Raw genomic sequence first — 27,432 nt, 5'->3', positions numbered from 1 at the left:
AAATGTTGTAATTACCTTTTACATATTGTTTATGTAAGTGGCCAGTTCCGGAAACATATAGTGCGCCCTATGTATATTATGAGAAAACACTTCTTTTTGGGGAACATGGAGAAACCAATTACAACAATTGCATTTGATACAAAGCACAAAATTTTAACAAATATCTTATTTTGTTTTATAATAAATTTATAAAAAGTTACATGAAGTATCCGGCTCCTTGAACTTGCAGTTTCAAGCAGCGATTGATGTTTATAAATACACAGTTATTGGAAAAGTTACACACTATATTCATTTAAAATACATCAATTATTTTATCAAAGGGTTGATGGGAAGAAAAAAATACATCAAGATTGACAAAGATAACTAAGACTGGAGTAAGTGTATTATATTATAGTGTATTATTATATTTAAAAAATCTGTAAAGGAGAAAAGCCAGATTTAACTGAAAATGAATCGTCTTTAAATGCTAATGAGTGAGTGAAACACAAATGTTAAGTGAACACTGCAATATTAACACATATTTGCTGTAAGCCTTTTGCATGCAGTCTCATCTTCGTCGTCAATCCGATAGTGATTAATAAAATTCATATTTTTCTCTGTGTTTTTCTTTAACACGCATGTTGTGAAAACACGCCAGTTTAGAAAATAAATGCAGTGGAAATCATTGGTTAGATAATTACAAATTTTTTGCATTCCTTTTAGAAAATGAATCTGATATTCGAATTGATATTTTGATTTCTCTTGAGTTTCTTTTATTTTTAATTGAGTACTACCGTGATTTCACGATCATTATTTGTATTTTCGTGATATTATGCTCAATTTACTTTGTATTTTTAGTATCAGATTATAGTCGATAACATTATGCAATACTTATGTAAACACGTTGTGTTTGTTTAAGTATACGTTTTAACACCGCGTAGTACGTTTTGCAGATTTTATATCTATGAAATTAATTCGTCAAAAGTCTAGTTTTAGTACGGAAGAGAAAAGCGTTATTTTAGATCTTTTTTAAATATATAATACAAGAGTAATTATCAAATACTTTGTTTGTGACTTTTTTTTACCAAAATATTCTTAATTTTAGTGGTTCTTAACTTATTAATAAAAATTACTTTAAAGCTGTCCTTAATTTATTTATTTTTATTGAATATCACATTTTTACTATTAAGACATACTTTTTTTGTGAAAATACTCCATTGTTTTGTCATTATTAATGATAAAAAGATCAAACAAACACCATACCAGTGTTTGTTGTCTCACCGTGGCTATCACTTTTACCAACTGAACTACAGATCCAGTCAGCAGTTTCAACGAATTTCTCTATGTGCACATTGAGGGCCTCTGTAGCCCCACCTGTCTTTGTATTATTAAAACAAATGCATTTTCTTCGACGACTTCAAAATCCAACAAATCATGTTTCCACGTCTCTTACGAACTTTACCTGTTAATTAATCCTACTCTTCCTTCTTAATGCGGTCTGCTAAGGAGTGGAATTCTCTGTCTGTGGTTTCGATTCCTAATATAATATGGGCCTTTTTTAGACGAGAATAAATTATCACCCTCCGAGGCCAGTATCGTCAAATACATCAACTAAGTTTATAAGAATATCGTTAATTGCAACCATTGAATAAATACAGTTGTTAACAAGAAAATAATAATATCACATGGACCCTGTCAGGGTATAGCAAATTAGACTCTAATTTATATTAAAATAACTTGTAATATTAACTGATCATCATCAACCCATTTACACATCCCATTGTCGGACACGGGTCTCCCATGCGAGGGTTTAGGCCATAGTCAGCCATGCCGTTGGCCCAATGTGAGTTAGAGACTTCACACATTTTCCGAGGGTTGTGAACCTTTTTCGACGTGCAGGGCTTATCACGATGTTCTCCTTCACCGAAATTTCAAATTAAATTTCGTACATAAATTCGGACGTAGTGCGCAGACGCTTTTACTGGAATCACACATTATTACAAAATTCACTTATATATGTACCCATACGGTGTCTTCCATATCGTACCGGGCCTATCAATGAGCCGCAGACACCACCTGGCCGATCAGAGCCAATTATTTACGTAATTCTTTTTGCTCTAATCGTCCAGGCGCGTACGGCCACCCGTAACAAATTGGTTCGGACAGATCAGAGCCGGACAGAGAACGAGTGTGACCCTGGATCGTTTGTGTGATGTAATTCAAACGATGGCCCTTCTCCACCATCTCACTTCGTGTCATACCTGCCTTAACTCTTTATTTATTGTTTATTAATGTATGGGCACCTAAAAATCTGTACAGTCCACTGCTGTTTCCTGGTACAACATTTTTTTAAGGACACTATGCAACTGGCCGCTGATAGCCTTGAGTGCGCCACCGGATAAAAAGGCGAGCTGAAGTATTTTAACCCAAGTTGACAAAACTAACAAAACCTCTGAGCCTAGGAAAATTTACTAGCGCGATTCAGAAATTTCATAAACGTTACTAATGCTGTCTAGTATTAATAAAACCAATTAACCCTGTTTTCTCATTACATTATACCGAAAATCAACTGAATGTTAACTGAAAACACTGCTTTCTATAAAAATAGCATTAAAATAAATAAGATTGTGTATATATAACAAACTAAAGGTGTACGCGTGAACAGTGGGTCATCGATACGGTAAGAAGACGAAGTGTTAACCGCTGAGGATGATAATTCATGCTATTCTCGAATAGAACCTGATAAATGTGGCGGTTATGGTATACGTATTCTTATTCTTTTTGGAGAGGGCTTCATTAACTACTAATTTGTTATAGTTTTCTTTTATTGAGATTTTTGTAAAATACAAAGATTGAACAACAAGAAATTTATTCTTGACAAAAATCTCATTAAATGCATTTGATCGAAAAGCGACATCTGCGACAGTCGTGGTACATGTAAAGGTATCAGCTGTGGTGAGAAGATTAATGAAAAATATAGAATCTGTCACTAGCAGGAACGAATGGAGAAAAGGAGTACAAAGATCTATAACAAAAACACATGCGAGAATTTCGACGACTCGGTAACAATAATGCTACGGTGTAGCACTTTTGTTGTTTGGACTTGAACACACAGGTCGTGGGTTCAAGTCCAAAAAATTGCGCTTCCAAAAAGTTTCCAATGGTGCCGTAAAGTCTCATACATTGCACACAAAATATAAGCAAACTTTGTGCCTTTATGTGGCAAAATTCTTAAACAATTGGTTAAAGAAATATTTTTATGTTTCATCGCGCTACGTTACAAGGGAAGCCACTCCGCGCAGTAGGTTTATGCAAATTATATTGTTTATTGTAGTCTGTCTCGCATGTTGTGAAGGTTTTACTTTGAAATTGCGTAAAGTTTGAATGTGGATCTTGTGAACTTTTGTTGGCTGTAGTATATATGGATGAATGACCAAAAATAAGAGAAAAAAAGTACATCGTAATAATGAAATAAAGCATTATCCTAAAGTTTTATCTCTTTTTTTCCTGCCCGTCCACAACAATTACAGTGCCACTCAGAGCTTTAAAAAGCAAAGATTTGAGGGACACTGCTACTACGCCCGTCACCCTGGGACACAAGTTGACAAGTCCCATGATATCTACTGCTACTACTGCTTGAGGTATTTCAAAACGCACGGAAGCGTTACAGCAAGATGGATTAAGAAATTGTATGAAAAATGCATTTTATTAAATTTCTTGACAAAGGTTTATAACTCTTTGTATATTTTTTGCACCACCTGCATGTTACTGTAAGATACTCTTATTTAGCTATAAGGCAGACTTTTGTTCTTTGTTTGTCTTTGTATTTTGTCTTGAGCGCGATGAACAGTGCTCGAATTTTATAAATTTTTACTCTATAAATTATAAATGACCAAATAGGGCTTTTCTCTAGTAATTTCAAACGTAAATAAAAATCCTTATACAGCTTTTTTCTTACGCAATTTCAACAATTTCCGAAAAATATTCATAAGCACAGTTATTAAAAATGTTTTGCAAAAAATATGTCAGCCACAGATTAGGCTGAATGCTTATTACATATTTTTATTTCTGGAACATTATATTGCTGAAAAGAAATTTCTGGAATATTTACATCAAAAGAACAAAAAGGAATTAAAATTACATTTATTCGTCTCAAATGAAATCGGTGATTAAGATTTTTCCTTCATTTTGTTGAATTTTTTATAAGTAAATTATAATTATTTAAGATTCACGCTTCATGTTCCATTAATTAATAATGATAATTAATAACGATAATCAATAATGATAATTAATAATGATAATTAATAATGATAATATTGTGCTTACGCCAATATCTTAAATTAGGGTACTCCACAGGGACACAACCAGAACCGATTAAGAAAAGTTCGTGTCAACTACCCGCGGGACTAATCGTCATTATTTATTTGTATCTTTAAGGAGTACCAGGTTGATCGTTTCTATGTTTCCTTGGTGGCACCTCGGTAACAATGGTGCATGCGCTTCCGGATCTACCTTTCCTTTCCTTCCCATCAAATCGCACCCCTCATGGAAGAATAGTATAAGTGGAGTTACGTCAAACACGTTTATTGCTCCATTAGATAAAGAAAAATATAACCTACATCCTCTCATTCTTGTAACTATATCGACTAATATTGAAGATAATTTGTAATTTTACGCAAGTGCTGAAAAGCTCCAAAATTACAGTTTACCAAAGACAAAGTTTCTGGTAGTAAATTCCACTCCTTTTACGTCAGAAACGACGAAACAAAGCGATTTGTGCGAATGAGTGGTAAGTTAGTGATATAAGGATGGAGCTATGATATAATATGATTTTTTTTTCGATATCGAGCAATGGGACGAAACAAGTCGTGTGCCTTTTGGTCAGCGACACTGTCGATGATAGTTGCAATGTCACTCAAAACTTTAAATCCCAAATATCTGAGGAGTACCTCCACACCGCCCCGTGAGGCATAAGTTCACAACTCCCATGTGCCTGTAATTGCGCCCGCACCCTAATGCCCTTCAAAACCGGAACGCAGTAATGCAGTACCTCCGTAAGAGCTCTACTGTTACTAAAATAAAAATTACCTGGTTTCAAATCAAAGAATTTCCTGTCTTACAAGCACCAGAGCAACGAAATTCATACCATGCATTCTTTGGCACGCTACCCATAACACGCAGTGTGGAACCAATTAAAAAATATATATGTTGTCCCGTATAATTTTTACGAAAAATGCGCACTGTGAGTTCTTTAAGTTTACTAAAACTATTAACTTATATCAACTCTCAATAACAAATCACACATTAATTTATCTTAACACAAGATCTAATAATTAGATTCAGGTGTTACTTTGCGGATATTCTTGTTGATGAAAGTGGAAGTACATTTGCAACTCCACGAACCCAGTGGAGTCACGCAAAATCGATGGGCTTGTTTTGAATTTTTTTTCTGTTTCTTTCGTTCTGACAGTAATTGTAGCATAATTGAGCAAAAAATAAATCGTTATTACAATTAAACTTACTTCTGATTCCTTTTGGTGATTTCTTGATTTTGTCCTCTTCTTCTGGCTCTTCTTCTTCCTTGCCAACTTTGCTTTTCGATTTCTTCGGAATGTCCTCCGAAACATCTGAAAAATAAAATAAAAGTACTTTATATTATTTGTAAGAAACATTTTTTATGTTACCAAGAGACGAGAATAACAAGTCGTGCGTCTGGTGGAAAGCGACACGCTTGTCCATAACTGTTGCATTGTCACTCAGAGATTTAAATCGCAAAGATCTAAGGGGTACTCTCACTACACCCGCTACCTTTTGACAAGTCCCATGTGCCTGTAATTTCACCAGCACCCTTTCAAAACCGGAACGCAACGAACTCTTCTTTCTCAAAGCAGTTCTACTGATACTACATAGCTATACATAATGCGACGTAGTACCTAAGTGTTATTAATTAAAATCAAAGCCTTCTAGTTGCGAATAAACGACACAGCTTAGTTAAGTTTTAGTGCGATATTAACCTTCTTAATGCACTAAAAATTAATTATTAGCCGAATTAGAATGGTACTATAAATTACTTTAGTCTTCATCCACACGAAGATATATAATTATTTATGTCTTATATAATTGAACTAAAGGAGCCTTTATGAACAAACAACCCGGCCATTCGCACCCAATTTGGATGTGGGATAAGTTTCAGCGGTTTTGTTTTCGGTTCTACGTATGGCTGGGTAGGTTAAGGATAATACCTCATATTTCTCTAGAAAGGTACTGAAAAGCCAAATTACGTAAGTATATCCATATTATATAGAACATTTTTTATACACTTATTTATTTATAAGAATAATTAAATTTAAAACTCAACAGAATGTATCACGCACAGTGTTTTATGAGACCCTATTTTGAGACATCCATCATAATGATATAGTTTGAATTAATCCAAACGCGTAGAAAAGTTTGTAGGTATATTATAAGATAAGTAATAATAAATAAATAAATAAATCATTTATTCTCTCCACAAACAGTGCTTGTAAAAATAAAAATAGATGCTTTACATAACATCAAAATATAATCGGTTGTGGAGGCTGGTCCCTGAACTAGGAGAACCTGTATCTCAGATAACCAGGTCTCCACCCCCGGATAAACTTAATAGCTATGATTGAATAATTACAAGTGAAAACAAAAAAAACAATAGGTAAGATATTTAAATATATTATTTTGGTAATGTGGTGTTTAGCGAATATGGTATTTTGAGAATGTAATTATCTTGAGAACGTGGCATCTTGGGAAAATGATATTTTGTAAACATGTTTTGCGAATATCATGTTTTACGAACATGATACTTTACGAATATGATATTCAGCGACGGAGACCTTTGTTCTGCCAAATGTAAGTAGTTTCAGAGATTTTTTTTAATTTAGTAATGTTCGTCCTTATAAATAAAAGAAACACAATTTTTAGTATTCGAAAGTGATCTACTCGCTAGTTAAAACCATTTTCGTCACGAAATTATTTAAGTTTAATTTGTTTTCGTTTTTTTTTTACATCAATAATCTGGCATATTGTTTCGTGATTTTTGCACCAGTGGTTGCTTTATCTGTGTTTTCGGACGAAAAATCATATAAAACATTGTGTGTTACAGTGATCTATAAGTTTCAGCAAAGCACCTTGTGAAAGAGTTCTTCCAGGGAAGTATTATCACCTTAATTATTTTGCCACCAAGCAATAATGTAAGCACTAAAAAAAATACAAATACAAATGTAAGTGCGCATTTGACCTCCATCTCAGCTGATGGAAAGTGACGATGAGGTCGACGATGGAGCATGCACACCTAAATAATACCTATTCACTCTCGTATTGAAAAGGTCCAAGTTATAACATCCAGGGAACAAGTCTGCAGACAGGGAATTCCACTCCATAGCATGTGGAAGCGTAACGCTTCGTGCGAACCTTTGGAATATCCACAATTTAGGGGTGGAATCCATGCCTACGTCTAGTCCCCCGATGATGGAAAGGGGATAAAATAACTTTATTTCAGACTTCAAAGGTGGTCCATAGAAAAGCATTAAGTACTGTATTCCAGTTCTGAAGGCTGTGTATCACTTACCACTAAACGAACGACTTATTTGTCCCATCACTCGATATCATAAAGAGAAAATAAAAAAAGTTACCTAAACTACATTTTTATAAATACAAATCCTACCTTACTTCTCTCTAATACTCTCTTCCATCGAGTTCTTAGGTTTTCGCGATTGTTACACATAGGAAATGAAACTATTTTTCCGGATTTAAATCGCGTATATTTACGGTAGTCAACCGTGACCATGGGACCTGTAAAGGGCCCGAAACATCGGTTTGTTTGAAAAAACAAATATACGCGATTTAAATCCGGAAAAATAGTTTCACTCTCTTCCATCCTTTAGCATATTTATAGATAATGATATTTAAAGAGATATCCCTTTGTTGTGATTACTTTATTATTGCCTTAAAAGCTCAACATCAACACCTACACTGAATTTAGAAGTATATTTATGGAAACGTGTACGCGTATCTTCTCAAACACTTTATTAGCTATTTGTATTAAGTATATAATACAACACAATCATTCATCACGCCTACTCAAGTATTCTTCACAAAGTGAAAGGCACCATTTGGAAAGGTAATTAAATTTAATTTTGCTTCTTCTTAGATTAATGAGAGATATCTTTATCATTTCAAGTATATTGTAAGTGGGTTTTAACATTTACGATATAATTTCAGCCATGTGGGATGTAATTTGTTAAAGAGCTCCGAAACAGTCAGAAGTTCTAAAGAATTTTAGAACTTAATACAATATTCTGCTTTTTGAATATTAAAATATACTTAAAGGCCAAACCAAGGCCGTCATACATAATTGAAATTATCTTGAATAATATTTGTTGGTTAGTTTCATTACAATTTGTATATAATTTTCGAAATGTACTGAAAGATACTTCCCATTAATATCGTGTATGGATATCACTAAAGCACTTGACAATTAGCATATGCTTTAGTGATATCCATTAGTAGCAGTAGAGTTCCTTCTCTTTTCTATTTCTGCCGCCAAGCAGTAATGTCAGCATTAGTGTATTCCGGTTTTGAAGGGGTGCTGGTGAAATTACAGGCACATGGGACTTTTCTAGGTATGTCTCAGGGTGACAGACGCAGTAGCGCCCAGATCTTTGCAATTTGAAGCTCTGAGTGGTACATTAATTGTTATGGACAGACATGTAGCTTACCATCGCGCAAGATTTGTTTGTTCAGTCACTTGATATTATAAAAAGAAAAGGGGGATCAAGTGGTTTAAGCTTATTGATTGTTTGTTTAAGAGGAAAGTCTCAGGCTGTGGCACCGTTACGGTGTTACCGCACAAACTAAGCGATAGCGAATCGATGCCATCGGTCGACATTGATAGGTTGATTTTGTAACATTGGCCTATCGACGAATATCGACCGATCACTCATGCAACTGTCGATTTAAGTTGGATTGGATGATGGATTTAATAGTTCATATAGTGGGTTCTCTTATATAAGAACTTCTAAAATGTATCGAATGAAGGTTGATAATCATCCAATGACAAATCGAGCAGATCTATTTAATGTCTACTACATTCATTCAACAGTCGATCGACGTTGACTCATCTCATTCTACCATCTATCAATTATAGACTGATTATAGACTGATTGGTGTGACGACACCCTTAGGAATTTCGTAGTACGATGTCCACTTAAATAACGAATATGCGAAAAATCATGTCCGGTAATTCAATTGTGCCTGCTTGGGAGGACCAACCTGCTGAACAAGGCGTCGTCGTTGACACACGCGCCGCATTCTCAGTTTGGTGGTCAATAGCTTAGACATATTCTATTGTTCTTTGAGTGAACACCCAAGGGTAACTTTATTATGTTTATACGTTTATATGTTATGAATATATAATCATAGATTAATTTAGTTATAGGCAGATATTTAATATGTAGCTTACTATCGCAGTAGGCAATATCCTGTAACAATAGTTTATAAGCATTGCCAAATAAATAAAAAGTTAATAAAAATTGAAGTAAATTCCTTCTTTTTTGATGATGGTGTTTGTTGCGTATTGTTCTTTACAAGTCGTGCGCCTGGTGATACGCGACACGCCTTTCCATAGCAAATGCAGTAACACTCAGAGCTTTAAGTGGCAAAGATTAAAAGTGTAATAAGTGTTATTTATTTTATTAATTTTATGCAGAGGGAGGATGCGAAAATTAAGTGCATGAAAAAATATTTATAACAAAAAATAGCTATTTTGCACGATGTAACCATCGCTGGGTTCGCGAAGTAGCAAAGGAATTTACTTCCATTTTTATCAATAAAACATAGACTTGATTTACAACATCAGAAATGCATAAGGGTTAAATAGAAAAAAATATTTTCATGAATTATTTTGTAGAATATTATAAAGTTTATAAGCTTATTGCAAATATTTATTTAAAAGTTTATTAGTTGATAATATTAGATTTCCAAAACGTTACTATTATGGGTAATTTTTTGGTTAGTTTTCTGTAAATAATTCTATCTTTTTGAATTAGAAATTAGAATATAATATTCTAATTCTTGTGGCAATTTTTATTATTTATGTATTTGTTTACATTATCGTGAAATATTAAATAATATTTGAGGATATCATACCTGAATATTAAATAATACTTCATGAGAATATTCTAGAACATTTTAATAATTAAAATTGCCACCGAAATTAGATAGAAAAAAACAACATAAAAAATTACTCATATAGATGACGCTTTTATTGTGATTGGTCCTAATATTTTTTTGCGTATATTTTCTAACTTACTAAAAATGGCGGGAATTAAAAGGCAGGGATTTAAAAATCAAAAGTTCGATTTAAACTTATAAGGAACTAGTATATCTAACGGACATTTTGTTGGTAGGAATTTTATTAAATACAACTTTAAGGTATAAATTGATGGATGGATACATGATTAAATCAGTCAGTTTTATTAATACGGCATTTTATTGAAAAATTTTGGAAGAGTCAACAATATTATCTAGATATAGTTTAACTGCCTCCGTGCCTGGACTGCTACGCAGAGTTTTTATGGCCTATGATTATTTCTCTCGCGAGTTTGGATGGAATTTGTGGTTGTCTATCTAATTCTGCTAGGCGGGGCGTTGAGTGTAATTTATTTATAATATTTACTAACGATCTAGGTAATACATTTGATCTTTAGTCACGTGTTGCAAAATGCAAAGATTACTTTCATGCACAATGAGCACTCTATTATTGTGATAGACATGCAGAAAAGTGAAACAGTATAAGTTGAAGATATAAAGATTTTATCTAAATCACATTACAGTGACCAGAAACCGTTTCAAACACTTTCTACGCCTACTAATATCTTTCGTTTTTTGCAAATTCGCTAATTAGTTAAACGTCTCGCATACGTCAAAAGTGAAAATATATGTTTTTTAACCGACTGTAAAAAAAGGAGGAGAATCAAATTTGGAAAAAATATTCCACTTCTAAGGCTGGCAAACTAGGGGATAAATCCGGATTAGCGTATTTTCTGGTAACTCATTCCTATAAAACTTGGCAAATAGATGCAATTCCACGAACTTTGAAAGGAAATAAATCGATAACTTTTTTATGCTCATATAGGATAGTTACAACATTTCAAATAAGTATTCATTCATTCATTCATTAAACATAATTTGTTTCATTCACTTTTGATATATTGATACTACGTGACTTTGTTTATACCAAGAATATGAAATATACAAGTGGTACTCAATAATGGTTAAAATGTGGATATGCTGTGAAATATTTTTGTTAACTCATACTATCGCACTAAATCGTAAAAACAAAATCTTTGGCTGTTACGAAGGAAATTTTAGATTATAAATAAGCCGGGATCACGTGTGACCTAACCATTATACGAGTAACTATTCTAATAAATAATAGTAATAAAGCATTTATTTCGGAATTTTGTCCGTAGTGTTAGTAATAAATTATCTTAGGACTGGTGTTAATAGGCTTGAAAATAAAATAATATTATATCCTAGGAGTCTACTCCTATATCCGTACAAAACAATTACTGTCAAATAAGTAATACACGACCACATCAAAAGACAATGCTAAGTATGAAACTTCATTCGCATTATGCGTCTTTTTATTTGTTCGCATATTATATATTTGGCAGTATTTTTTCCGACGGATATCAGATGAAAAAGGTGTGGAGCTGCATCCAACCCTGTAACATTGTGGAGTGTCGCCGGTTTATAAATACTCAGGAGTCCGTCAGTGCTACCGCGGAGTCAGGCTAGCATTTATTATATACCTATTCAACGATTTTATTTCGATTATTCCACTTCAAACGCTGATATTTTTGATTGTTAATCGCACCTTAGGTATAATAAGGACACATCTGCAAAATCACCGCTTTTCAGGTGAGATAGATTCTGCGAACGAAATTTGTTGAAACTTTTTTATGCTTCGCCAGAGTCATAAAATTTCACATCGTGAATATGTAGCTTTATTATGGTATGAATTAACAAAATTTCGTTTCATTCTTCCTATAAGATAGCTCAAATCATTTCTAACTTTGAGTTGTGCAATGATTTACAGATTAAGTTCAAGACGAGCATGATTCGAGAATTAATATTTGTATTGTAATAGTTACATCTAAATTATGGCGAGAATAAGTGACGGTAATGTTAGATAACCACTTTCTCTTCGTTAGAAATGGAAATTTTTATTTAATTTGCGCGAATAAACATCAGATTATCTCCGTTATAATTACAAACGCGTATAACCGCCCTTAAACGTTCATCACTAAGGCACAGATTACTTAATAGTTACTACGTAACAGATACATTACTTTCACACAAAATTGAAAATACCTACGCTATAATAGCCTACAAATCTGACTAATTTAAGCATGAGCTCACTACGAAGAAAAGTGAACCTAAGCAAGTGCTTAGAGAGGTGAAAATAACGTTGCCCGCCGTCTGCAGTCGTGCGGAACCGAATGTGGGAGTTGTACAAGGATTGTAATGTAAATAAAAGACTTGTCTGAACGCTTGCACTGTCGGCGATACATTCAGCGGTAGGCACTTATTGCGTAACCTAGACCGAGTGACGGAGCCCTGACAATTACAAGAATAGGTAGGTGGCTGTACTTCCTTCGACGAACTCTTTCACAAGTAGCTCTACTCCTACTATTTTTTTATTATTATCTATTATTTTTGTTGCAATATGCCTTAAATAAACGAATATAATTTAGAACACCGTGAACAGATACAGCTTCTGTAAGAGCAAAGGAAACAACAGATAGAGATTTCCAACACTGTGATATGTTCGCTCTGATCTGTGCAATTTGCGAGCAAATCGCTGCTACCGGATCCGGTAGTAATATACATAGATTAGAACGCCAACTCATCACCACAGATCGTGCGATCAGAGAGCTTTATTAGATCTTGCTGTAGAGTTGACAACCATAAACATAAAAAAACATAAAGAGAACGTATTGGACGTAATTCTTTATGATACTGACATAAATTTTTATCAGACTATAAATTTTTGCTACGAGGAGTGTCTAAAACTTGATTAATATGGCTATTTCTATAGATTCACTCTGCCAAATATGTATTTTATTAATATACGTTTTCCTACGAAGATTTATATGTCTACATGAATCTTGTAACAAATTAAGGAAATTGAATATTGTGTGTGCACGTTGGGTACAACTTTTCACATAATTACTACTAAGCTTTTTTACGATACCGAGTGACGGGACGAACAAGTTGTGCGCCTGGTGGTAAGCGACAAGCCTATCCTTAATAGTTGCAATACCTAAGGGGCATTACCACCGCACCCGTTACCCTGAGACTACAAATTTGCAAGTGTGGTGTGTGGCGTTTATGGTTTGCACGTACATTGTTGATGTATCCAACACAAGACACATTTTTTAAATTATTTGGTTGATCAACAGTTGTTACATCAAATTACGTGTTCAATTTGCATAGATAAGAGAATTTTCACAAGATGCACTGCTAGTGACAGATACACAACTTGCATTAAGCGATCAACGTAGTTTTAATATTTCAATGCCATGAAAACCATGGCCACGTGGCCACCATCTCAAACTAGTTCGTGCACCTTCCAAAACTCCTGCTGCACACATTTTTTTCAGCAACAGAGTGGTGCACAATTGGAACATGCTACCGGAAGATGTTGTTTCTGCTGTCTCTGTTAATGTTTTCAAAAACAAGCTCGACAACTGGCCACGAAAGAATGAATTAGTGCTAAAAAAGTGAACTAAAACAAACGATATAAATTTCAACACTGTGTGAAGTAGACATACAAGCGAAAGCTGCTCGTTTATAATCAAATAAATAAATAACTAATCAATAACAAATATATAAGAAATAAACATATAAACGATAACAATATAAATTAAAATTAAAAAATTAAAAACAATAATAATAGATACAGACAAGGTGTTTGCATGTTAATTATTGCTCTACGGAGACCAGTTAGCGAGTCCGAGGACATATCCACTATGGCTATTGCCGTCCACAAACTAAAACGCGGCTAAGTGAGAAATGGTCAAATATCCGCTTTAAATAGCAAAAGATAGAGCACAAAGTTCTCTTTTACACACAAACACGAAATTCTCTTTTGCACAGTTGAAATTACTTAAGGTGTTCGACTTATCAGAACTTTAGCTGGAATATTATTAAACATATAGGTTATATAGGTATTAAATAGATAGGTGAGTTTAGACCTAGTTTATTTCTTCTAAATGGTGGCGACAGAAGGGAAACAATCTTATGACGAGGGTATACGCGGTACGCGGAATGGCAAATTTGCGTGCAATGTCCGCCCAAACCTTGAACGTGCCGCAGAACGCACCACGAATTTGCGGCCTGAGATTTATGTAGAGTCCTTGTAATTTCACCACATAGGTAACAGATTATTTTAATTACATTTGTTATACCTATTGCATTTGCATGTGTTATTCATCATCATTATCATTAACCCATTATACATCACACTGTATAATGGGCTCAGGTTTTGACCACAGACCGTCACATTGGTCCAATGCGGGTTATAGACTTCACACGTTTTCACCACGATGTTTTCTGTTACCGTTAACGATAGTTTTTGCTACAATACATTTACCACTGCAGTCGACGCTTGCAGTTCAATTCTCGACTGCATGCATGCGTGCAATACACGCATTATAGAAATTAAGTTAGGAGTACATGCCGCCACAAGGATTATCTACAATAGCGTTCGCTCTTTGAGTTACTTGCGAATACTATGAATTATTAATCACGTTTCTTACGTAACCTACAACCTTCTTACATTAAATTTCTGAAATACAAATAAAGAATTTATAATAAAATTAAAAGTACAAAAAGTGTGCGGTTATTTTTACGAATCAAATCGTAATACGGAAATTATATGGTTGCTGTTAAATTGAATTATTCTTCTTTTATTTTGTCATCACGAGATTCTGGTAGATATAGATTTTAAGATTATTATTATCCACTAAACGATCTCACTAATTCTCTAAATCTTATCACAGTATGATTTCCTTTTATTTGCCCGATATTTCGCACTATGGAGCATGTAACCAGAGGTAAATGGCAGCTTCTATCTCGATACTACCACAGTATTACAAATAGTAGGTCAAATTCAAATTTTTCCCGTACTAATACGGTTCATTTTGCTTGGGTCGATCGGCAAGAACACTGGCTTTAGTTCAGAATTTATTCTTATTTACGACCGAAGTTAAAGCCATTTGAAAAATGTATATCATATTATAGTATACGTGTTCTATTTATTTTAGTTGATATAAAAAAAAATCATTGGTATATATAAAGTAACTATTGAATAAGTCGGTATTTTTGTAAAATTTCAAGGTAAGTTTGTGTTTTTTTTCTATCGCGAATATTTTTAGGAATCGTGGTTTCACACCATATAACAATTAGTTTATATCCTCAAGTTTATTGTACATTTTTACCAAAGCAATTGATTCAACACTTTCGCAGTTATGCGGAATTAACCAAAGGCATTTGAGATTGTATAGACTCTTATGAACAGACGTACCTGGACACTTTCTTTCTGTGTCGACTTCTGGCAAACGTTTATTTTTTTTTTAATTGGTTTTATTAAGGGATAAGCAGCTACCTGTCGACATACTTGTATGTCATGACTTTAGTAGCATTAGAGCTCCTTGAGACCTCACTTATTTATGCCACCAGGTAGTAATGTGAACATTACTGCATTCCGGGTTTGAAGGGTAAAGGTGCTAGTGAAATTACAGGCACATGGATCTTCTCAACTTATGTCTCAGGGTGACAAAAGACTGCTTTTGTCACCCTGAGACATACGTTTTCTGAGGGGCATTGCCCCTCAGATTTGTTCTTCCTCACGACTTGTTCGCCCCGTCAATTGGCATTACAAAAAAAACTTCCTAATTCTAGTGTGGTGGCTTCATTTATTTAAATAGACATACATTTCACACTCAAAATTCCTTAGTTCAGCATCTTAATGATGTACATTTTTCTCTAAATAAATTTATTATTACTTTTAATTGACTTCAAAACAAGGAGGTTCTCAATGCGACTTTCTCGCATTTCGCCGCCTTACTTTGTCAAACTCGTATCTTAAAACACAAAGTTACTGAAATGCGAAAAATGGATTGTACGAGTGTATATAAATTTTGCAGGCTAATTTCACATCACATTTCCTTCATATTTACTCACTGGCTTTTACCTATTCTTTAGAAATTTCAAATAGAAAGTATTGCCATCTCCTGAATAATCACTCTTTATACTCGTAAGATTCGAGCTTGAGAAAGTAAGGCTTCGATTCGTGAAGCGATTTCGATGATGATGATGCTTTTCTGTTGGAAAGACGGTACCTCAGAATTAGTCCCAATTAAAATTGAAGAAAATGTTCAACTCTAAGGATGGCAAACTGGGGGGCGAATACGGTTTCGCGCACTTTCCGGGAACCGATTTCAAATAACTTGGCAAATAAATGTAATTCCACGAACTATTGAGGTCGGTTTTTTTATAATAAAGTTACAATTATTATCATTATTGTTACAGTCGTAAAATAATTTATTTTAAAGAAAAGCTTTATGGACCTGATATTAGTCAATTTGTTCCACAAACACAAGAATGATATCGCATTACAAGCAAACATTGTATACTTTGCTATTAATAATTGTATGCCAATTGATGGCGTAACTCGCTGAAATAATTATAAGAGTAATATAAAGACATATTTACATTATGATATTTTTTTATTGAAAAATATAATTAAAATAAAATAGAATCATTTCGATAATTTCCCATAAATACATAATTTCATTAAGTTCGTGGTATAATTTTTATGGTTTCCATGTGATAAAAGCACTTTTGACGTAATTACTATGATTATGTGTGGCTTTACCAATATAGTACAAATATAACGTCAAAAATGTTGATAATGTTAAACATTGACCAAAAAAAATTCTGATTAATGACAGCGACGCGTTCATTCGTATTTTTCGAATTTTCCCGATGTTCATGTTTATTCACTACATCTGTACTATTTGTAATATTATATAATATCATTGTAACTATTTATACCTTTTAAAACATACAAAATGCCTTACGTTTACTTAAAAAAATGGTCCTCCTTTCCCCTGTTTACTTTTACTCTAGATATTCGATCATCTTTTTTATGACTCATAATTTTTGTATGACACATTTAATGTTTAATATTACTTTGCCTGTTAATGTTACTTTCCTTTGCCTCACCTACTTGAACTTCATAGTTATAGGTGTTTATACGAACCAATATAGCATTTAATTTGTTTTCATCAAAAACTGTCATAACTAATATAGAATTATAGAATTGTGATAAAATTGTGATAAACGACAGAAAATAAAAAAATACACTGAATTAATGTTATTACGAATAACGGGATTATTTTTATTTGTACATATCAATTAATTGTCTTTTTAACAAACGAGAATATATAAATTGTTTTTTTTTTAATTTGAATCGTGTTTTCTCAATTCCACAATTTTGAGTTACGACAGTATTTGATTGCATGTACGATATATTTAGACACTTCTTACGATATACCCGCGAGTGAAAACGTAAAATGGTCCTATTTACAACCAGGAACCATAAAGAAATGTATGATGAATACTTTTTCTTTAACAATTACCTTCCGGATACAAATTCTAATCTCACCGTTACAATTACTAATTTTTATAGCCTAGTTCCTTCAGTTGCGTGTGCGCAGCGTTTATAGTTGCTGATTGAATTATTCATACAACCTGATTTCTGATTAGATTGAAAACTTTATCGACATTTTATGTGATTTATTAGCAACTAGCTGGTGCCTGCGACTTCGTCTGACTTCTTACTTGATGATAATGATTGGTTCTCCGTACAAACTTTCATCCTTTATTTCACCCCCTTCAAGAGTCCATATGACCTCAACTCGAATTCAAACTATTCCCGTACTAATACGGTTCATTTTGCCTTGGGTCGAGTGGCAGGGACTCTGGGTTTATTTCAGAATTTATTTTTTACAAACAAAATTAAAGCCTTTTGAAAAATGTATATCGTTATAGGTGGTCTATTTAGTTCTGTGGATATTTAAAAAATCATTGGTATATGTAAAGTACCTATTGTATTCAGCGGTTTTCTTGTGAAATTTCGTGGTAAGTTTGTTTTTTTTTTCGATCGTGACAATTTTTAAAAATCGTGATTTCACACAATGTAGTAATCAGGGTATATCCTCAATTTTACTATACATTTTTTCCAATTTGATTGATTCAACATTTTCGCTGTTATGCGGAATCAACCAAAGCCATTTGACGTTGTATAGACTCTTAACATTTATTTTTGTGACAAAAGAAGCACATGTCCTTTTCCTAGGTTCACGCGGTTTAGGCGTGATAATACACTGAGTTACTTCCGTATTTATAATATTAGGATGTCGTGCAACTACAATACTATAACCACTAGTATTTATGTGCTCTGTGCTATAACCGTATGATGGAACTATATCAACTTTAAAATTGTAAATAATACATGTGGCCTATTTACAGTGGTCCAAAAAAATTATTTAGGTAGAGAATATTGTAACAACCCGTTTAAAATAGACATTAATTAGTTCCACGAAAATCAATAGTTTAGAAGTTATGATTTTTTAGGCTCTTTGAAAATTTTCTACTCTAATCACTAAAACAACTCGAGTTTGAAAACCATTCCATTAAACGAATGAAATTTGGTGTGAAAGTAGTGTGACCATAGCATACAATGAGTTATTTTCGTGCTTGTTATTAGATTGCGCCGTTATTGTCGACCTTTAGGAGATTTTTTTTTATACTCACGAATAACATGTTAAATTTTTGAAAAATCCTAACTGAAAAATGTACAGTTAGAATTTGCTAATGGCCTTAAAAACTACCTTAAAATATAAGGATTGTTTACAAATAGAATTGTAGTGTTGCAACTATTATATCATGTTTACAACACGACATAATGTGCACTGAGTTAATAAAAACCAAAATGCCAATTTGTATCATAATCGTCATTCGAATAATTTTAACTCAATTTCTCAAAAGAAAATCATTAGTGCAACTCAGATTTACCTTAATTATTCTCAAACCCGTATAATACATAATATGCAACCGCACACACTCATAGCCCAAAGAAACCCTATATCGTGCGTACAATGGACACATACACAGACAATGACAAATTACACCCAAACTCACGAAAGAAATAAATGTAGGCCATACGAATAATTCTCCCGGTCAAGGAATCAAACCTGAGACGTTTGCGTGGCATAGCAGTACAGCAACCGTTCGGCCATTGAGGCAGTTACAGACTTTATATGATGTTATAAATTATTTTTGACCATTTCGATGAGACATTTTAAACAAAACTTAGCAAGTGTTGCGTTTTTATATTGCGAACGCAAAACGATACGTCTGTGTGCCAATTTTATATGATTTTGGAGGAAACTTCCTTGTTCTTCAGCTTTTATACTTAGAAATCACAAAAATGTAATGTAATAAAAAATGTAATTTCTAAGTGACCGTGGTAAATTTAAAAAAAATTAAATTTATTACGCCTGAAGTTTTAGGGGTACTTAACAAAATTTCAATAATAGAATACTAGAGTTCTGGAATTTTGTTGAAAGTAAAATTTTGTTATTGAAATTTAATTGTTCTATTAAATTTTATTGTTTCTTTTGAAACTTTATTTATATTCTATTCTAAACACAAGATTTTTTCTGTCTCGCGACTGTCACCTGTCTGTCTATGATGTGAAATTTAATATTCTCTTCCCGTTCAGCAAAATAGCGTCTTCTTTTCGACGTCGTAAAAGATGATTGATAAAATTTTTTACGCATATACAGCTTTTTTCCCCTTTTTTCACCTTTTGTCTTTATATTATAACAACATAGCAATGAAGTACAACAATAGACTGTCTTATGAACAACTTTGTAGCAAACAAGAAAAGTTTATTCGCGAAGAAAGTTTTATTACATGTCATTACAGGTACTACAAACTGAATGGATGTAACTAAAAAATATAAGACGAAAATGTATTCTTTACATCGGAACACAAAAAGTAAAATTCTGTGGTTGGACTTCGTAAATAACTTTTTTCGTCAAAATTGGTACACTCGAAAAATGGACTTGTTAAGTAAGAACAAAATTTTGTTACTGGCTTAAGTTCTTCATGGTTAATTTTATTACACAAAGCATTATTAAATTTTTTACAACATCGCGTTTAAGGTAATAATTGACTGTATTTATATATTTATGTTGGCCCGGAGATTTGCACGCTGTTCAGATCAAGTCAAATAATGCTCTTTAAGGCGTCTGTACGTTAACTGTACCCAACAAGCGTACAATGCCATCCCCTTTAATTATAATAATGTATTTAGCTATGTTTAAATTGCCAAGGTACGGTAGTGCATCTGAAATGTTTTTGTTAACACGTACGGGCGGGTTTGCTGCTGTACACAGAAAGAGAATTTCTTCTTTAACAGCATTATAGCTGCTATAGCTCGCAGTCGCGACAAGTCCATGCTGCATTGGATTTCAATGATTAATAATTAAGTATACCTATTTATTGTATGTAAGAAGTTATGTGTAACATTTAATTCTAATTTAACATTATTGTAATTCTGTGGATTTGTTATGTCTAACATAAATGCTTATTATTATTATTGTACATTCAGATTAGTTGAAAAGCGCGCCAAGACGCTTGAGGATGTCATTTTACTCCGTCTACAAAAAACACAGACTATAGATTATGTAGTTTCAACTTCTGAATATATTGACAGGATACATATACACTTCATTTTAATTCTCAGCTAGAAATAAACAATTAAAAATAGTTTGCTGATAAGCGAAAGTTTTTATAACATATTTTCACTTGTTAAGTAGGTTTTAAGCTTACACGGGGTAACACAAAATTAGCTTAGCTATTGTTACTGTAGAATGTTTAAAATAAATAGAAATCAACTTATTTGCAACACGCATGCTTAAATTATTTTTTTCATTTATTACGTTTATTTGTTGTTATAGGTGACTTGTAGGTGACTCGGAATTAGTAGAGGTGAAACTGAAGAGTCTAGAACACTGCCGTAAAATTGCCTGCTTATCAGTATTCTAAAAGATTTATCATTAACAGTGTGCGAGGGAATTGCACGATTTAATTCCGCCTTTCCGTCATTGGGGGACTGGACGTAGGCTGCGATTCTACCACTATGTTGTGACTATTCCAAGGATTCCCACGAACGGCTATGGAGAGTATTTCCCTGTTTTTATACTCGTTCCGTGAACGATATAACTTGGGCCTTGAAAACAAGGCGAGAGTGAATATGCATTATTTAAGTGCGCATGTTCCATCATCGACCTCATCGTCACTTTCCATCAAGTGAGATGGAGGACAAATGCGCAATTAATTTTAATTTAAAAAAACTATAGAAACGTTTCATTACAAAAAATATCCAAAAAATGTTGAAACTAAACTGAATACGTATTTATTAGTATTCTATTTATCAAGCGACTAATAACATTATGCGTTATATAAGCAGTAAACAGACCCTCATCTAGTAAGCTCTTCCTAATAAAGTTACTTATCCAATTTATATTCATCTCGCTGAATATGCAACGTTCTTGTCTGGTGTAATTCTCGTTGAACAAGATAAATCGTTAATCATAATTAGACACTACGAAATACAACGAAGCAAGACATTACCAGCCTCAGGGGCACGATGTCCAAAGGCGACACTCGATAAAACTTTGTACCTTTAGAGCGATGGCACACGGCGACTTATAGCACCGATGCAGTCGCTAATCGTGTACCTTTACACATGCGCAATTTTAAACAGCGATGCAAACACGATGCAAGCGCGCGACTGCATCGATACAAACGCGCTATTATATCGTTACATATGGGATGCTGTCGTGAGTTTGCATCGATGCAATCGCGCCTTTCACGAACGCACGTTTGCATCGCCGTGTGTAACCACTCTTAACTAAATGAAATGACATCTTTAAAGATATCAAATTACATTTTTATTATGCTAAATAACACAGAGCTGTCAGTGTCAATGACGTGAAGAGTGTATTATAGTTTGCAAACAATTGAATTATATTAGATCAAACTAAATTTTCCTTAAGAATTGACTATGAAAATTTTAATTTCTCGAGACGCTGATGGTGTCGTAACTTAATAAAACAAAAAAATTATATTCATACCACGAATTCCATGGGATCACATTCGATTCTCTTCATTCTACTAATATCGGTAAAATTAAGTTTGGAACTTTATAATAAGGATTACTGCCACTCTCGCTCACTGAATGGAACTACAATGGTCTTGGTTCGCTGTATTAATCAATAAGTCTCATTGCTGCGCGGGGGTCTCTTCTAATGAGAGGATTTACGTCGACGATGAGCTCACGAGGGTTGAGGTCTAGGATTTTTTTATTTTTTCGGACATACATGTTTCATGTCGATGGTTTTCTTCACCCTGAATGAAAATGATACTACCTAATTAGTAAAGAAATATCTTAACGATTATCATTTTCAGATTCTTTGAATTTTATTCTTTTGATAATTTGGAACAGTTCCACCCTCAAAGGTCACAAGATGATATATTTTTTATCGATATGCCTGTACATAACAGTTGCAATGCCCCTCAGAGCTTTAATCACAAAGATCTAATGAATATAAAGTTGACAAGTCCCATTTGCCTGTAGTTTCACCTGTACCCTTACTCTTGAAACCAAAACGTAGATGCTCTTATAACTTCTTGATGGCAAAATTAGGTATGGTGCCTGTACTTCCTGGACAAAAGAAGGGTTAATCCTTCTAAAAATGCGTTTCGATCCATGAAACGGCTCATGAAGCGTGAAATCACTCTGAAACATCAGAAGAAGAATAAAAAATATACCATACTAAGAATAACAGTCGTTTAATGGATCTTTAATGACAAAAAATAAGTGCACTATTGACCTCCATCTCTCGTGGTGGAAAGTGACGATTGGTTAGGAACACGCACACTTACATAATCCCTATTCACTCTTTCCTTGAAAAGGACCAAGTTATAGCGTTCGGGAAATAAGTTTGCAAGCAAGAAATACATCTTCAGAGCCGTAAGCCTTGTATTATGGAAGCGTAATTACTCGTGCAAATCCATAGCTTAGGGATGGAACGCCAGCCATTACCTGGTTTCCCGAAGAGAAGGTATGGCAAAATTGTTTCATGCAATTCCGTCGCACATTCTCCATGGTAATCAAGGTCTTAAAATGTCTATTGTTTTAGTACAGAGAAAACAATCTCGACCCACGAGATTTAAATTCAATGATGCTTACAATAAAAACCAAAAGTTCAAAGTATCAAGTTAATGTGATGAAGTCTGTACCAGAATTTGTTTGGTGTTGTTCATAGTTACTTGACCAAACGTCATATGATCATTGTGCCAGATCATGTTCGAAATCATGCCCCGTACCGTCACTATAATAGTTCCAGTAGTTGGCAAAAAAGAAATGTGAAATTTCCAAGATGAAAGTCGGAAAAATAATTTAATGGCTCGCTTGTGCTAATTAGTACATACCGACATGACATCAAAAGAAATGTGGAGCGCATTCTTTTCATTTTTTACCATTAAATGATTTTTGATTGACTATTGTTTTTGTCACAATAAAGGTAGTTTAACGTATAGCACTCTGAGTTTTATGCGGAAGGCTCCTTGCTTAACTCCTGGTAGAAACAATTTAGATAACGATCTTACCTAAGTTGGTTTAGGTCTGATTTATTTGAATAATATTATGTTGTTTGGAAACTATTATCCTTATACTAGGAATTATTATATAGTATTTATTTATTTAGAGGAATTCAAAGGGTCGTACATACAGGAAAATAAACACGCTATCTATTCTTATAATAATTGAAAGCATTCCTTAAATTATAAATGAAGCGCTGTTTTTCTTATTGTTAAACGACTACAAAACTTTGTATTTTACGCGATAACGCGGTATTTGTGAACCGATTTCGATGATTCTTGTTTTGTTGGAAAGAGGGTACCTCAGTATTAGTCCCATTTAAATTTGAAGTAAATATTCCTCATTTAAGGGTTGCAAACTAAGGTATAAATATGGTTTCGCGCTTTTTCCGGTAACCGATTTCAATAAAACTTGGCAAATAGATGTAATTCCATGAACTCTTGAGGTCAGTGTTTTCTTATAAAAAAGTTACAATTATCTTCTTTTGTGGTTCTGCGTCCTCAAAACTACACAATTCAATATTTTTCCCGTAGACTTAACATGACAACATTTTTCCTGAATTATCTGTATATATTGCCATTTCATAGATTGTGCGATTTGAGAGGCTGCTAGGTACGCTTCGCTTACTGTGCTTCGATAAAGTGAAAGTTTTATCTTCAACTACTGTACTTATCCTTAAACAGCAGTAGAATGTGAAAGCGTTCGTCCAGGGAATGACTGCCACCTCACCTATTTCAGCTGCCAAACGGTAATATGAGCATTACTGCGTTCCAGTTTTAGGTTACTGTTGAAATTATAGGCACATGGGACTTGTCAACGTATCTCTCATGATGACGGACGCATTGGCAGTCCCCTCAGATATTTGCGATTTAGAGCTCTGAGTTGTCACTCTATCGTCAAACGCACAACTTATTCGTCCCGTCACTTGCTATCATAAAAAGTACAATCAAAATATTGCAATATTTATTATGGTTTCACTGACTAGTTTCAAATCACTGGCCTGTCCACAATGCCCGTATTTACACAACAGATTATCAGACAGATAACTGTCTTAAAATTCTATTCGTTTTCGTGATAACCTACTTCCTAGTATTAGCCAAGAATGTCCGTATGAAAGTCGGATCAAATTTGTCACACTTGAACAAGCTCATTTAGTCATTTGTGTATAATGAGTGAGCACTAATTAACTTGACGTAGACGCTGTTATTTAAATCAATTGCTTGTTTATTCTAGAACTAAGATTGTGAATAAGCTTATCGATAATTTTCAATTTTGTTAGAAATAACGTTTCTTACACTGTTTGTTATGATGGCAAAGGGCAAATTAGAATTTTAGCCTATTTTAATACTTAATACAATTCTTGTTATTTATAAATTATATCACAAATTTGTCGGTAAAGAATGCATGAAAATTAAACGGTTTCATATCTGAAATTACCAAAAAGCTTTACACTGAAATGCCAATTTATTTATACATTCAATTTATAATAATTAATAATTTACCTTTAGCAGTTCTGCCTTCAAACACTTCTAAGTCCAACGCATCTTGCCTATCCTGCGCTTTCCATATCCTGAAGGTGTAATCATTCCAGTCCAAACTGAAAGCGTTGTTGCTAAGAAGCCTCGAGAGCAGACCCTCATTCGATCTGGCCTGCCTCGTACCGATGGGTTCTATCGTTAGCACGTCGAAAATTCTCATAGTCTTCTGCTGCCTTATACTTCTCACAAAATCTTTCGCCATATCTTCTATACACGTTGCATTGTCACTACATTTCAAGTCTATTACATCCGCTCTAGCATGTCCCAGTAGTGCCGCAGCGATCAAAAATGCCGTAGCAGCCATTTTGAACACTATGTCTTTAGCACAAACACTAAACACTCTACGTTTGTCACCAATCCATTTGTAGGTCACGCCTTCAGGTTCCGAACCACCTTCATCGGTGGCTAGTCCGTCAATGGGTCCCTGTATGCACTGTGGATGATTTTTATCCATTGTCACGCTGCACTGATTCCGCCTACCTTTGTGTGCAATATTTTTTTCCTCACTTCTACGTGTGTATGTCCAAGTATGTTCTATTTTATTTGCCATTTGCTTTTTGTACTATTTGAGTTGCAAGCGACTATTTTCCGTCCAGAGTCTATAATACGGTGCAATTTTGTAAATTTTATTTGCAAATTAACTCAGGAAAAAATTTGCTTCGCGTCACGCACGTTTACGGTTTGGTTGATAGGTTTGGTAAAATGATATTTACTTTCAAATGTGCAGTTTGCACGAACAGTATTTGAAAATAAGAGTATTTACATATGCGCACGCTAAGCATTTGCATTAGTCGCAGAAAAGGAAGGAAACGACATCTTATTACAGACAGACAAGGTTTATTTTGCCGATAGAAGTTAATTACGTCTCGTGATATGTAAACGCAACAGAAGATATATTATATCCACCCAATCCCAAGGACAAACACGACCTCTTACATAATTCCGTCATTGTTTATACTTTACTATTATATGTATATATTATTAACACTACTTCATATTGTGTCATAATAAGCAAATTATTACAGGTAAACCTTTTACCTAACGAATGACTTCTTGCCATTCAATTTTATTAGTATCTATTTTAATTACCTCGAGGCACTTGAACTCAATAATAATGTAAATGTAGGAAATACAATATGTTTTTGTCTTCTTTTTTTATAATATGAAGTGACGGGACGAACAAGTCGTGCAACTGGTGGTAAGCTACACGCCTGTCCATAACAGTTGCAGTGCCACTCAGAGCTTTAAATCGCAAAGATCTGAGGCGCGCTGCCACTGCGCCCTTCACCCTGAGACATAAGTTGATAAGTCCCATGTGGATGTAATTTCACCAGCACCCTTACTCTTCAAAATCAGGACACAGTAACGCTGACATTACTGCTAGCGGCAGAAATAGGTTGTAATATAAATATTAATACAAACTGTATTTGCCTGCACAAACTCTTACACAAGGAGCTCTACTGCTACTAAAATGTTTTAGAATATAATAGAACAGAATAGAATAGAATAGACATTTATTGCAACGCCACAACACAGATACAAAAAAAAATATTGATACCACTTAGACAAGCAAAACAAAACAAAAAGACGTAACTAACAAAATTAAAATAAAATAAAATAAGACAATAACAATATTTTTTTTTTAATATACCAATATTCACGTTATAAATGAGATTCTTTTTCACTCTGTGCATCCATTTTTTTCTAGGACTCTGTTATTGTAAATTTCAAGTTTTTAAACAATGCCACGATGTTTAACTAGTATTTATATTCAATTAATTTTTGTGAAATTGCTCCATCAGTTTGTTATAATTATTAATAACAAAGATCGAACGCTTAGAAAAAATTATTTTGATCCGGCCGGATTCGAACCGACGTCTTCTAGCAAACCTAGACGCTATGACAACTAAGTCACTGATACTTTTTTTTTTTGTTGTGACTGATATTTTTTTTATTTTTAAAGACTTTCTTGTGCCGTAGCGCCGTCTCTAAGAAATGTATTTCTTGACACTGATATTGTTATTGGTATATCTTTTATTCTTTATCGAACTCATCTAATACGTGTCACTAAAT

General features: G+C 33.8%; 1 protein-coding gene across 2 annotated transcripts in view; it reads right to left on the bottom strand.

Moving 5' to 3' along the window:
- Window positions 1-25,828, bottom strand: part of LOC113232360 — a 46,946-nt gene extending 21,118 nt beyond the window's left edge. For both annotated transcript variants that reach the window (XM_026467039.1, XM_026467038.1), the window contains exons 1-2: window positions 25,324-25,828; window positions 5,502-5,606 (exon numbers count right to left, since the gene is read on the bottom strand). In XM_026467039.1, coding sequence (XP_026322824.1) covers window positions 5,502-5,606; window positions 25,324-25,813 — 595 coding nt within the window. In that variant the 5' untranslated portion in view covers window positions 25,814-25,828. The remainder of the gene's footprint in view (window positions 1-5,501; window positions 5,607-25,323) is intronic.
- Between the last annotated feature and the right edge of the window lie 1,604 nt (window positions 25,829-27,432).

The sequence above is a fragment of the Hyposmocoma kahamanoa genome, unplaced genomic scaffold (genome assembly GCF_003589595.1).
Source record: "Hyposmocoma kahamanoa isolate Upper Pololo Valley unplaced genomic scaffold, ASM358959v1 76, whole genome shotgun sequence".
Lineage (NCBI taxonomy): Eukaryota > Metazoa > Arthropoda > Insecta > Lepidoptera > Cosmopterigidae > Hyposmocoma > Hyposmocoma kahamanoa.
This window is presented reverse-complemented; position numbering and strand designations above follow the sequence as displayed.